General features: G+C 38.4%; 1 protein-coding gene across 2 annotated transcripts in view; it reads left to right on the forward strand.

Annotated features, from left to right (window-relative positions):
- GDA (guanine deaminase) overlaps positions 1-13,204 on the forward strand; it is a 127,355-nt gene that overhangs the window by 65,085 nt on the left and 49,066 nt on the right. For both annotated transcript variants that reach the window (XM_010807880.4, NM_001192620.3), the window contains exon 2: positions 5,945-6,033. In XM_010807880.4, coding sequence (XP_010806182.1) covers positions 5,945-6,033 — 89 coding nt within the window. The remainder of the gene's footprint in view (positions 1-5,944; positions 6,034-13,204) is intronic.

The raw sequence follows: 13,204 nt of genomic DNA on the forward strand, positions 1-13,204 counted from the left end.
GTGCCTGATGAACTATGGACGGAGGTTCGTGACATTGTACAGGAGACAGGGATCGAGACCATCCCTGTGGAAAAGAAATGCAAAAAAGCAAAATGGCTGTCTGAGGAGGCCTTACAAATAGCTGTGAAAAGAAGAGAAGTGAAAAGCAAAGGAGAAAAGGAAAGATATAAGCATCTGAATGCAGAGTTCCAAAGAATAGCAAGGAGAGATAAGAAAGACTTTCTCAGTGATCAATGCAAAGAAATAAAGGAAAACAACAGAATGGGAAAGACCAGAGATCTCTTCAAGAAAATTAGAGACACCAAGGGAACATTTCATGCAAAGATGGGCTCGATAAAGGACAGAAATGGTATGGGCCTAACAAAAGCAGAAGATATTAAGAAGAGATGGCAAGAATACACAGAAGAACTGTACAAAAAAGATCTTCATGACCAAGATAATCATGATGGTGTGATCACTCACCTAGAGCCAGACATCCTGCAATGTGAGGTCAAGTGGGCCTTAGTAAGCATCACTACAAACAAAGCTAGTGGAGGTGATGGAATACCAGTGGAGCTATTTCAGATCCTGAAAGATGATGCTGTGAAAGTGCTGAACTGAAAATGCCAGCAAATTTGCAAAACTCAGCAGTGGCCACAGGACTGGAAAAGATCAGTTTTCATTCTAATCCCAAAGAAAGGCAATGCCAAAGAATGCTCAAACTACCACACAATTGCACTCATCTCACACACTAGTAAAGTAATACTCAAAATTCTCCAAGCCAGGCTTCAGCAATATGTGAACCATGTACTTCCAGATGTTCAAGCTGATTTTAGAAAAGGCAGAGGAACCAACATCCGCTGGATCATGGAAAAAGCAAGAGAGTTCCAGAAAAGCATCTATTTCTGCTTTATTGACTATGCCAAAGCTTTTGACTGTGTGGATTACAGTAAACTGTGGAAAATTCTGAAAGTGATGGGAATACCAGATCACCTGACCGGCAGGTGATCTTAAGAAATTTGTATGCAGGTCAGGAAGCAACAGTTAGAACTGGACATGGAACAACAGACTGATTCCAAATAGGAAAAGGAGTACGTCAAGGCTGTATATTGTCACCCTGCTTATTTAACGAGTACATCATGAGAAATGCTGGGCTGGAAGAAGCACAAGCTGGAATCAAGATTGCCAGGAGAAATATCAACAACCTCAGATATGCAGATGACACCACCCTTATGGCAGAAAGTGAAGAGGAACTAAAAAGCCTCTTGATGAAAGTGAAAGTGGAGAGTGAAAAAGTTGGCTTAAAGTTCAACATTCAGAAAACGAAGATCATGGCCTCTGGTCCTATCACTTCATGGGAAATAGATGGGGAAACAGTGGAAACAGTGTCAGACTTTATTTATTTATTTATTTATTGGCTCTAAAATCACTGCAGATGGTGACTGCAGCCATGAATTTAAAAGATGCTTACTCCTTGGAAGAAAAGTTATGACCAACCAGGTAGCATATTGAAAACAGAAACATTACTTTGCCAACAAAAGTCCATCTAGTCAAGGCTATGGTTTTCCAGTAGTCATGTATGGATGTTAGAGTTGGACTGTGAAGAAAGCTGAGCGCCAAAGAATTGATGCTTTTGAACTGTGTGTTGGAGAAGACTCTTGAGAGTCCCTTGGACTGCAAGGAGATCCAATCAGTCCATTCTGAAGGAGATCAGCCCTGGGATTTCTTTGGAGGGAATGATGCTAAAGCTGAAACTCCAGTACTTTGGCCACCTCATGCGAAGAGTTGACTCATTGGAAAAGACTCTGATGCTGGGAGGGGTTGGGGGGAGGAGAAGAAGGGGACGACAGAGGATGAGATGGCTGAATGGCATCACTGACTCGATGGATGTGAGCCTGAGTGAACTCCGGTAGTTGGTGATGGACAGGGAGGCCTGGTGTGCTGTGATTCAAGGGGTCGCAAAGAGTCGAACACGACTGAGCAACTGAACTAAACTGAACTGATAAGTTCACTGAAAGTGTGTCTTGCTTGGTTGAAGTAATTGAGGCTTATATACTGCATACATGCTGAATTATTATTTTAACATATTTTTGCTTTTTATTGTCAGTATATCATTGGGATTATTTTTGCATCTGTTGTTGTTTGGTTACTAAGTCATGTCTGACTCTTTGCGACCCCATGGACTGGAGCACTCCAGGCTTCCCAGTCTTTCACTGTCTCCTGGAGTTTGCTCAGATTCATGTCCACTGAATCGATGATGCTATCTAACCGTCTCATCCTCTGCCACCCCCTTCTCCTTCAGCCTTCACTCTTTCTTAGCATCAGGGTCTTTTCCAATGAGTCGGCACTTTGCATCAGGTGGCCAAAGTATAGAAGCTTCAAATTTAGTCCTTCCAATGAATAATCAGGATTGATTTCCCTTAGGATTGACTGGTTTGATCTCCTTGCTATCCAAGGGACTCTCAAGAGTCTTCTCTAGCACTACAATGTGAAAGGATCAATTCTTTGGCACTAGGCCATCTTAATGGTCCAACTCTCACATCCGTACATGACCACTGGGAAACCCATAGCTTTAACTACATGGACATTTGTCAGCAAAGTGATGTCTCTGCTTTTTAATGTGTTGTCTAAGTTTGTCATAGCTTTTCTTCCAAGGAGCAAGCATCTTTTAATTTCATGGCTGCAGTAACCATCTGCAGTGATTTTGTACCCCAAGAAAATAAAATCTGTCACTGTTTCCACATTTTCCCATTCCCCCCCCCCTTTTTTTTGCCATGAAGTGATGGGACTGGATACCACAATCTTAGTTTTTTGAATGTTGAGTTTTAAGCTAGCTCTTTTATTACTCTACTCTTTCACCTTCATTAAGAGGCTCTTCAGTTCCTCTTTGCTTTCTGCCATTAGAGTGGTATCATCTGCGTATTTGAGGTTTTTGATATTTCTCCCTACAGTCTTGATTCCAGGTTGTAATTCATCCAGCTGAGCACTTTGCCTGATATACTGTACATAGAAGTTAAATAAGCAGGGTGACAATATACAGCCTTGATGTACTCCTTTCCCAATTTGGAACCAGTCCATTGTTCCATATCCATTTGTATTACTTCTTGAACTGCATACAGGTTTCTCAGGAGACAGGTCAGTGGTCTGGTATTCCGAACTCTTTAAGAAATTTCCAGTTTGTTGTGATGCACACAGTCAAAGGCCTTTGCATAGTCAATGAAGCAGAAGTAGATGCTTTTCTAGAATTCTCTTGCTTTCTCTATAATGACTTTTGGGTATTTGATCTCTGGTTCCTTTGTTTTTTCTAAATCCAGCTTATACATCTGGAAGTTCTCGATTCAAGTACTGCTGAAGCCTAGCTTGAAAGATTTTGAACATTACCTTGCTGGCATATGAAGTGAACACAATTATGCAGTAGTTTGAACATTCTTTGGCATTGCCCTTCTTTGAATTGGAATGAAAACTGACCTTTTCTAGTCCTGTGGCCACTGCTGAGTTTTTTTAATTTGCTGACATACTGAGTGTAGCACCATAACAATATCAGTTTTTAAGATTTTAAATAGCCCAGATGGAATGCTATTACCTCCACTAGCTTTGTCTATAGTAATGGTTCCTATAGCCTACTTGACTTCACACTCCAGGATATCTGGCTCTAGCTGAGTGACCACACCATTGTGGTTATCTGGGTCATTAAGAGCTTTTTTGTATAGTTCTTCTGTTGTGTATTCTCCACCAGGGAAGCCCCTTGCATCTATATTATTATTATTTATTTAATAATTATATTACAGAGGCATTGGGTTATAATAATTTTCACTGTCTGTGTATCTGTTTTTACGTATATGTGTGTGTATTGTCAGGTTTTAGTATGAGGATTGTGGTAGCTTTGTAGAAATAAAGAGGTGTCCATTGTTTTCCATGCTCTGGAACTCTTAGCACAGACATTATATGTTCTTTGTAAGCTGGAAAGAGCTTTGTCATAAAATTCTCTGTGTGCTATCTAATATGGTATAATAAGCACCTTGAATGTGGTTAATATGACTGAGGAGCTGAACTTTAAAATTTTATCTTTATTTTAAATTTAATTTCTCATTAAAAATTGATACTTATCTTCAGTGTTGCAGTCTTTTAAGGACAACCTGGTTATGTGAGTCTATGTTTTGTAGATTATGTAAAGTCAAAATATATAGATTAAGTATTTCTAAAGAAAATTTATCAACCAGATTTAAATATATTTTAAATATAAAACATACCTTGGATTTTAAAGACTAAATATGAAAAAAAGTAAAATTAAAAATTTTTATGTTGATTTTATATTGACATGATAATCTTTTACCATGGCCACCTATGTTGATAAATAAAACATGTCATTAAAATTAATTTTACTGTTTTATACTTTTATGCTTTTAGTGTAGGTATTAGAAAACTTAAAATTATAAATGTGGCTTGCATTTGTGATAGGCATTTTATTTCTATTAGACAGCATGGTTCTGAACCATGAGCTTCCCTAAATGGTTAGTAAATTTTCCTTAGTTTCTCATAGAATTACTGGTTCATTCAGTTTTCCTATATCTCCAGAATAAATTTTGACCATTTATATTTTCCTGAAAAGTATTTGTTTCAAATGTATGAATGTAGAACTTTACAAAAATTTTCTTCCTCCCTCCCTCCTTCCCTCCCTCCTTTTTTTTTTTGATAGTGGTAAATGGTAGATCAGCTCTGGGATATACTAATAAGTTCTGTTTTTGTGATTTTTAATTAACTTTATATCTGCTTTGATTTATTGATTCAAAAATATTTTTGGAATCATCAATTTACTTTTTCTTATTTGTAGGAATTACATTTTTCATTTTCTCTTCTGATAAAAATCCCTATTTTTTAATAAAAAGATATCATCAAAGAATAGAAAAGTCAGTATTTATTTTATTTTTTTATTCCACAAACTTTCCTGCACAACATTGTCTGGCTTCTAATTGTCTAGATACATTTTCTTTAAGTATTTTCAATATTTCATGTTCCATGAAACATTTATTTTCACTAATGTGAAAATATATGAAAATAATGTTTATTGCATAAAACAGGTTATTTTGTTCACATATATTTCATTTTTCCTTGTCTTTTCTTGCTTTACAATCCACTTTTATAGAGAAAGCAATCACACTCTACTTAAAAAGAATAAACAGTAGAAAATAATGTATCTAGCATTTAACATGTTCCAGGGATGGGCTAACTTCTTAATAAAAATTAAGAATATTTGATCTTCACAGTCACTTTGTGAAGTATGTACTGATGTTAGCCTCAGTTTGCAGATGTGAAAACCAGACCAAGAGAGATTGAGACCCGTCCAAGGTTTCTCACCTATTGTGCATGGACTCACAAGCCCCATGTGAGAGATCATTCTGTTAGTGTTTCATGCACAATACTAGAAAATATGGCAGACCTCTTTACAATGGATGTCTAGCATCAGAACATCAACATAGTTCATGCTAAGACTCCATTGTCAGGCAGTTATCACATGCAGTTATATTCACTGTTAATAAACTGCCTTACGATGTACTCCTTTTGTGTTCTGGGCTTGGGTTCCCTATAATAGCCTAACAAAAATCTCTCATTCATCAGCACTGAGGTGCTTTCTATAAACAATTGTTTCCCTTAATCATTTTGTGGGGGTGAACAGAAATAGACATCAATTATCCATTTTTAATACCCTGTATCTTAAAATTAGAATTTTTGAAGTCTTACTTATATCTATAGAATGGCAGAAAAGGAGAAATTTCATGCAGTTTATTTCTTTGGACAAACAAAGACAAATCTCTGTCTTTACCCCTAATCTGTATCCCATTTGGTGTCAAATACCCTTTAAAATTAGTTCAGCTATGGGATAGTCCCTTGAAAAATTTAGACATTTAATAACAACAAATGGCCATGGTTCATTAATTTATCATTTCTTTCTTTCTTTTTTTTAAAGATAGTGTTTTTGGAAGAAGCATCCCAACAAGAAAAGCTGGCCAAAGAATGGTGCTTCAAGTCGTGTGAAATAAGAGAACTGAGCCACCAGTAAGTCAGAGTCAACTTCTTCCCTTTTACTTGATGCTATTAACTAGTCTCAAATGCTAAGAACCTGTCTTGAGAGACAGAGAGGTCTTTCTCTTTTTTTGAGGATGAGATGGGCAAGAGAAGGTAAATAGAGAACATGGAGCTGAAAGGTGGAAACTTTGAGAACTAGAGGCTTCCATCATTCACTTACTTCTTCAGCAAATACTTATTGCATTTATTATGTGCAAGAATAGGATTTGGAGGTGAAAATGATATACAGAGTATTGGTGCTTACTGGGTTTATGGTCCATGCCGAAGAGAGAGCATAAACAAGTGCACAGATAGGTAAGCATGACAGTGATGCCTTCTGTAAAGGAAGTAATTAGGGAGCATGATAGAGATGAACTAGTGGGAGGTGAGACGAGGTTTAGGGAGGAAAAACTCTGACAGCGTGCATAAGGAAGTTGTTATTCAATCTCTCAGTCATGTCTAACTCTTTGTGATTCCATGGACTGTAGCACACCAGGCCTCCCTGTTCCTCACCATCTCTCAGAGTTTGCTCTAACTCATGTCCATTGAGTTGGTGATGGCATCCAACCATCTCATCCTCTGTCATCCCCTTCTCCTCCTGCCTTCAATCTTTCTGAGCATCGGCATCTTTTCCAAGGAGTCAGGTGGCCAAAGTATTGGACCTTCAGCTTCAGCTTCAGCTTCAGCATCAGTCCTTCCAATGTATATTCAGGGCTGATTTCCTTTAGGATTGACTGGTTTGATCTCCTTGCAATCCAAGGGACTCTCCAGAGTCTTCTCCAGCACAACAGTTTAAAAGCATCAATTCTTTGGCACATAGCCTTCTTTATAGTTCAATTCTCACATCCGTACATGACTACTGGAAAAACCATAGCTTTGACTATATAGACCTATCTCCAAAAGAGCACTTAAGCTACGATTTTATCTTCCAACTACGTTAGTGGTACAGGGCTTCCCAGATGGCTCAGTGGTAAAGGATCCACCTGCCAATGCAGAAGGGTGGGTCCGATCCCTGATCTGGGAAGATCCTCTGGAGAAGGAAATGGCAACCACTCCAGTATTCTTGCCTGAGAATATCTGCAAATCAATCAATGTAATACACCACATTAACAAATTGAAAAATAAAAACCATACGATTATCTCAATAGATGCAGAGAGAGCCTTTGACAAAATTCAACATCCATTTATGATAAAAAAAACCCTCCAGATAGAAGGCATAGAAGGAACATACTTCAACATAATAAAAGCCATATATGATAAACCCACAGCAAACATTATCCTCAATGGTGAAAAATTGAAAGCATTTCCCCTAAAATCAGGAACAAGACAAAGGTGCCCACTCTCACCACTACTATTCAACATAGTTTGGGAAGTTTTGACCACAGCAATCAGAGCAGAAAAAGGAAATAAAAGGAATCCAGATTGGAAAAGAAGACGTAAAACTCTCACTGTTTGCAGATGACATGATCCTCTACATAGAAAACCCTAAAGACTCCACCAGAAAATTACTAGAGCTAATCAATGAATATAGTAAAGTTGCAGGATATAAAATTAACATGCAGAAATCCCTTGCATTCCTATACAATAGCAATGAGAAAACAGAGGAATTAAGGAAACAATTCCATTTACCATTGCAATGAAAAGAATAAAATACTTAGGAATAAATATACCTAAAGAAAAAAAACCATATATATAGAAAACTATAAAACATTGATGAAAGAAGTCAAAGAGAACACACATAGATGGAGAAATATACCATGTTCATGGATTGAAGGAATCAATTTAGTGAAAATGAGTATACTACCCAAAGCAATCTATAGATTTAATACAATCCCTATCAAGCCACCAATGGTATTTTTCAGAGAACTAGGACAAATAATTTCACAATTTGTATGGAAATACAAAAAACCCTGAACAGCCAAAGCAATCTGGAGAAAGAAGAATGGAACTGGAGGAATCAACCCACCTGACTTCAGACTATACTACAAAGCTACAGTCATCAAGACAGTATGTGGCACAAAGACACAAATATAGATCAATGGAACAAAATAGAAAGCCCAGAGATAAATCCACACACCTATGGACACCTTATCTTTGACAAAGGAGGCAAGAATATAAAATGGAGAAAAGACAATCTCTTTAACAAGTGGTGCTGGGAAAACTGGTCAACCACTTGTAAAAGAACGAAACTTGAACACTTTTTTTACACCATACACAAAAATAAACTCAAAATGGATTAAAGATCTAAATGGAAGACCAGAAACTATAAAACTCCTAGAGGAGAACATAGGCAAAACACTCTCTGACGTAAGTCATGGCAGGATTCTCTATGACCCACCTCCCAGAATATTGGAAATAAAAACAAAAATAAACAAATGGGACCTAATTACACTTAAAAGCTTTTGCACAACGAAGGAAACTATAACCAAGGTGAAAAGACAGCCTTCAGAATGGGAGAAAATAATAGCAAACGAAGCAATGGACAAAGAATTAATCTCAAAAATATACAAGCAACTCCTGCATCTCAATTCCAGAAAAATAAACGACCCAATCAAAAAATGGGCCAAAGAACTAAACAGACATTTCTTGAAAGAAGACATACAGATGGCTAACAAACACATGAAATGATGCTCAACATCACTCATTATCATAGAAATGCAAATCAAAACCACAATGAGGTACCATCTCACACCAGTCAGAATGGCTGCTATCAAAAAGTCTACAAACAATAAATGCTGGAGAGGGTGCAGAAAAAAGGGAAGCGTCTTACACTGTTGGTGGGAATGCAAACTAGTACAGCCACTATGGAGAACAGTGTGGAGATTCCTTAAAAAACTGGAAATAGAACTGCCATACAACCCGGCAATCCCATTGCTGGGCATACACACTGAGGAAACCAGAATTGAAAAAGACACATGTACCCTAATGTTCATCACAGCACTGTTTATAATAGCCAGGACATGGAAGCAACCTAGATGTCCATCAGCAGACAAATGGATAGGAAAGCTGGTGTACATATACACAATGAAATATTACTCAACCATTAAAAAGAATGCATTTGAATCAGTTCTAATGAGGTGGATGAAACTAGAGCCTATTATACAGAGTGAAGTAAGTCAGAAAGAAAGACACCAATACAGCATATTAATGTATATATATGGAATTTAGAAAGATGGTAACAATGACCCTGTATGCAAGACAGCAAAAGAGATACAGATGTAAAGAACAGACTTTTGGATTCTGTGGGAGAAGGCAAGGGTGGGATGATTTGAGAGAATAGCATTGAAACATGTATATTACCATATGTGAAACAGATTGCCAGTCCAGGTTCAATGCATGATACAGGGTGCTTGGGGCTGGTGCACTGGGATGACCCTGAGGGATGGGATAGGGAGGAATGTGGGAGCGGGGTTTAGGATGGGGAACACATGTACACCCATGGCTGATTCATGTCAATGTATGGCAAAAACCACTACAATGTTGTAAAGTAATTAGCCTCCAATTAAAATAAATAAATAAAAATTTTTAAAAAGAAATGGGAATACTTTTTTTTAAATTCAAAGATTTTTGTCTGGGTTTAGGCCAAGTGTGTTTCCAAAGTCAATAAAACTTCCAAAGTCAACCAAATAGTTTTCATTCTACAAACACTTTTAGGGTTTAGAATAATGTAGTGAGAACACTGAATTAGGAATCAGAACACCTGGCATGAATCCTCACCCTACAGTTTTGCAGCTGTTAGGTGGAAAGCAGGCACTTCCCCTCTTTAAGCTTGTCTCCTGGGCTGTTAGCAAAGGATTGTCCTAGATGGTGTAGATACCTCATCCACTGAAGCACATCTGTGAACTGTGTTTCCCCTAAGGCTTTGAGGCAGAAAAGCTGGTGACAATCCAGAGTGATGAGGGACTGGCCCTAAAGTTTTATTGCACTTTACATTTATAATCACATCTCTTACCTCCTTCTCGCTGCCTCTCATGGGCTTAGAAGTATGCAGCCAATAGGCATGTGGATGAATCAGTGGTCATGGAGATCATTTCACCTCTGGTGTTACCATCTGCTTCCTCTTGGAGCATTTTCACCAGGATATATGTTGAAGAACAATTGACATTTATAAGTCACCTTCTTGCATGCTTTTATCATGAAGGATCAGAAGAAGCTTTGGGAGTGAATGAGACAGAGGTTGGGAAAATGAGAGGATGGTGGAGTGTTTGGAGGATGTGGATCGAGGTGAATGCATCTGTGGATTTTATATCCTCTTGTTCCCTCTTTACGAGGCTTCTCTTGGAGTTAAATCCATCTAACATATGTACATTCCAGGAGACTTATATGCACTACACATAGAAAAGTGACAAGGGAAGAAAAAAATTAAATCAGCACAGTGTGGATTTTTTTTTTAATGAAAATTATAATTGGAGCACTCAGCAGTGCTTTGATAGGAGTGGATCAGACTGTGACCATGCACCAGACAGACATGGCAGAGCCAGGATTAGAGTGAGACATTCACCTTGAACACAGGAATTTAAAGGTGGGGAGGGCAAAAACCTTAATAATCAAGATAAACAATAGTGTACTGCAGTATTTTTAAAAATCAAAATTAATGCAAAAACTCCACAATGAACAAATACCAAAAATTTTAATAAGTACAAGATGTTGTTATCATACCCTTGCATTTCTTTGTGCAGCGAGAGTGGTTTTCAAACAGCCTGGGGTTCCCAGGCCCTTGAAACCATCACATCCCCTGCAGGGCATGTTGATGAGGGTAGTAAATAGTGTGAGGGCAGACAGATTGGGTAACTCAAACTTTTAAATAGAGAGTCATGTGTCTTGATTGTAGGGTAGGGCTTTTACTAGCATTTTCCAGTTGATTAAAAGACAGGTGAGTGTTCTGATAAATGTACATAGGAGCACATATTGTTCTTTTTCCTCAGGTTCTGATCAGGCCTAGCCAGCACTCCAGATTTAGAATGTGAAGTTGATGGTTTTTATCAGGGGAAAATTGAGATTTTTATAAGGAAATTAGGATAGTGATTAAGTAAAGTGAAAAGAGGACAGTGGAAGAGTATAATAGGATGAGAAAGGAGAGCTTTTTCATCTTATCCTGCTTCAGCCTCCAAACCTCTCTGCTTTGCCTCCAGTTTGACTTTTGATGATAATGGTTTAGCTACAAGTGACGTCTTGAGTGGAGAACTGAGTTCTAAGCTTGGCTGGGCCACTAATGAGATTGCCATCCTCAAACTTCCTTTTGTTCTTTGTTTAGTGAGTAACTGGGCTCGGTGACTGCTTATCTCAATGCAGCCCTGACAGTCCACATTCCTGCATGTACTGCTTTCTGTATTAACCTTGAACTCTAACTTTGATTAAGTGAATGTTTCTATTAATAAGCATTTCATAATACTTTGTTTCCTAAAAAAGGATTGCTAGGTTTTCTTGATGAAAGTTAAACTTTTGATATGATAAATCCTCACTCCCTGTTGCCTCTGAAGACATTGTCCCCTGCCTTATGTCCTTCTTCCATCTCTGCTATCTTCATAACATGCTCAGGTTTCTCCTACATGGGAAACAAAAGTGACTTTCACTCTTCCCCTATATTACCATTCTAACCTTCACTACCAAAGAGTTTTTGTCCAGTCATTTCTGTCTCCACTTGTCTTTCCTATTCATGGCTTCCTTGTCAGCATCTAGGACAGTAACTAAGACATACTTGGACTGGGTAAGTACTTTGGTAATGAAGTGCTTGCCCATGTGAAATCAGGTGTCTCCCCAGTCACTGTATGGAGTGCTCTCTCAGGGTCCTGACTCTTGCAGTTTTTGACACTGGTCACTGTCCTTCCCTCACTGCTGTCCTCGACACCTCTCTATCATGAGTCTCTATCTTCCCGACAGTGATTGTGCCTAGATTGAGCATGGCCTTCTCTTCCTTAATCTTACTCTTTTAAGTGGAGGGTACTGCTCAAGGCTTAATTTTAGCTTTGTTCTTTCTTCTACAGAAATCTCTTATACCACCAACTTCTAGGGATAGCTAATCAGGGGAGACTGTCAGATCTGAATCCCATTTATAACTCTGTGACCTCTTATCCCATGTGTTCAATCGTTTTTTGGAGACTTGGAGGTCATATTTTGTAGGTTTAGTATGACATTGCCCCTCCCTCATAATGGATTTTCCTGATAAGTTCTCTGTACTTTATGTCATATGTTCAGCCTCACATGCTCAAAAACTTACTCTCTTTGACTCCAGAGCTGAAGTTGAATGATTACTTTTTTCCAGCTATTTAAATTTCCCCAGCTTTCAGTTTACTCTTTTGTGGCTGGGGATCACAGTACTACTTCATGTGTTTATTGTGAGTATTATATCATCTTCACAGCTACTTTTCTGGGTGCTTTCCATTACCGAGGCACTGTGTTTACAAATGCTAACTCAATCCTCACAACAGCCCTATTGTGAAACTACTATCTCCATTTTACATGGGGAAATTGAGTCACAGAAAGGTTAAATAATATGTTGAATATACCACTGCCATTTTATGGTGGGGCCTAAATTCAAAATCAGGCAGTCTTAGTCAAGAATGTATATATGTAACCCCTATAATAAACTGCCTTCCACAAATGATATACTTAGAATGCTTTGACTCTTTCCTCTCCTCTACTAAGGGGCTTCTCTGGTGGCTCAGAGGGTAAAGCATCTGCCTGCAATGCAGGAGACCTGGGTTTGATCCCTGGGTCAGGAAGATCCCCTGGAGAAGGAAATGGCAACCCACTCCAGTACTCTTGCCTGGAAAATCCCATGGACAGAGAAGCCTGGTAGGCTACAGTCCATGGGATCACAGAGTCAGACATGACCGAGTGACCTCCTCTCTTCTACTGCTGCTGCTGCTGCTAAGTCACTTCAGTTGTGTCCGACTCTGTCTACTACCTAGAGCTAATAAAAGGTCAAGTTCTTTCCCTCATACTTATACTTTTCCTTTATTCAGAAATGCTCTCATGCTTGACAGATTGAAAGGGTGTCCCCATGCATGCCTGTCACCACCAGATTTATCTTCCTGAACCCAGGGTTCAATATGTCACAGTTCTGCCAAAGAAAATAAAAAACAGAGGGTCAAGTATTCTCATGATTCCCTCCCTCCTAGCTACAGAGTAACAAATATATATTAATTCACTAAATTGAGTA

This window comes from Bos taurus, chromosome 8, assembly GCF_002263795.3.
Source record: "Bos taurus isolate L1 Dominette 01449 registration number 42190680 breed Hereford chromosome 8, ARS-UCD2.0, whole genome shotgun sequence".
Taxonomy (NCBI): domain Eukaryota; kingdom Metazoa; phylum Chordata; class Mammalia; order Artiodactyla; family Bovidae; genus Bos; species Bos taurus.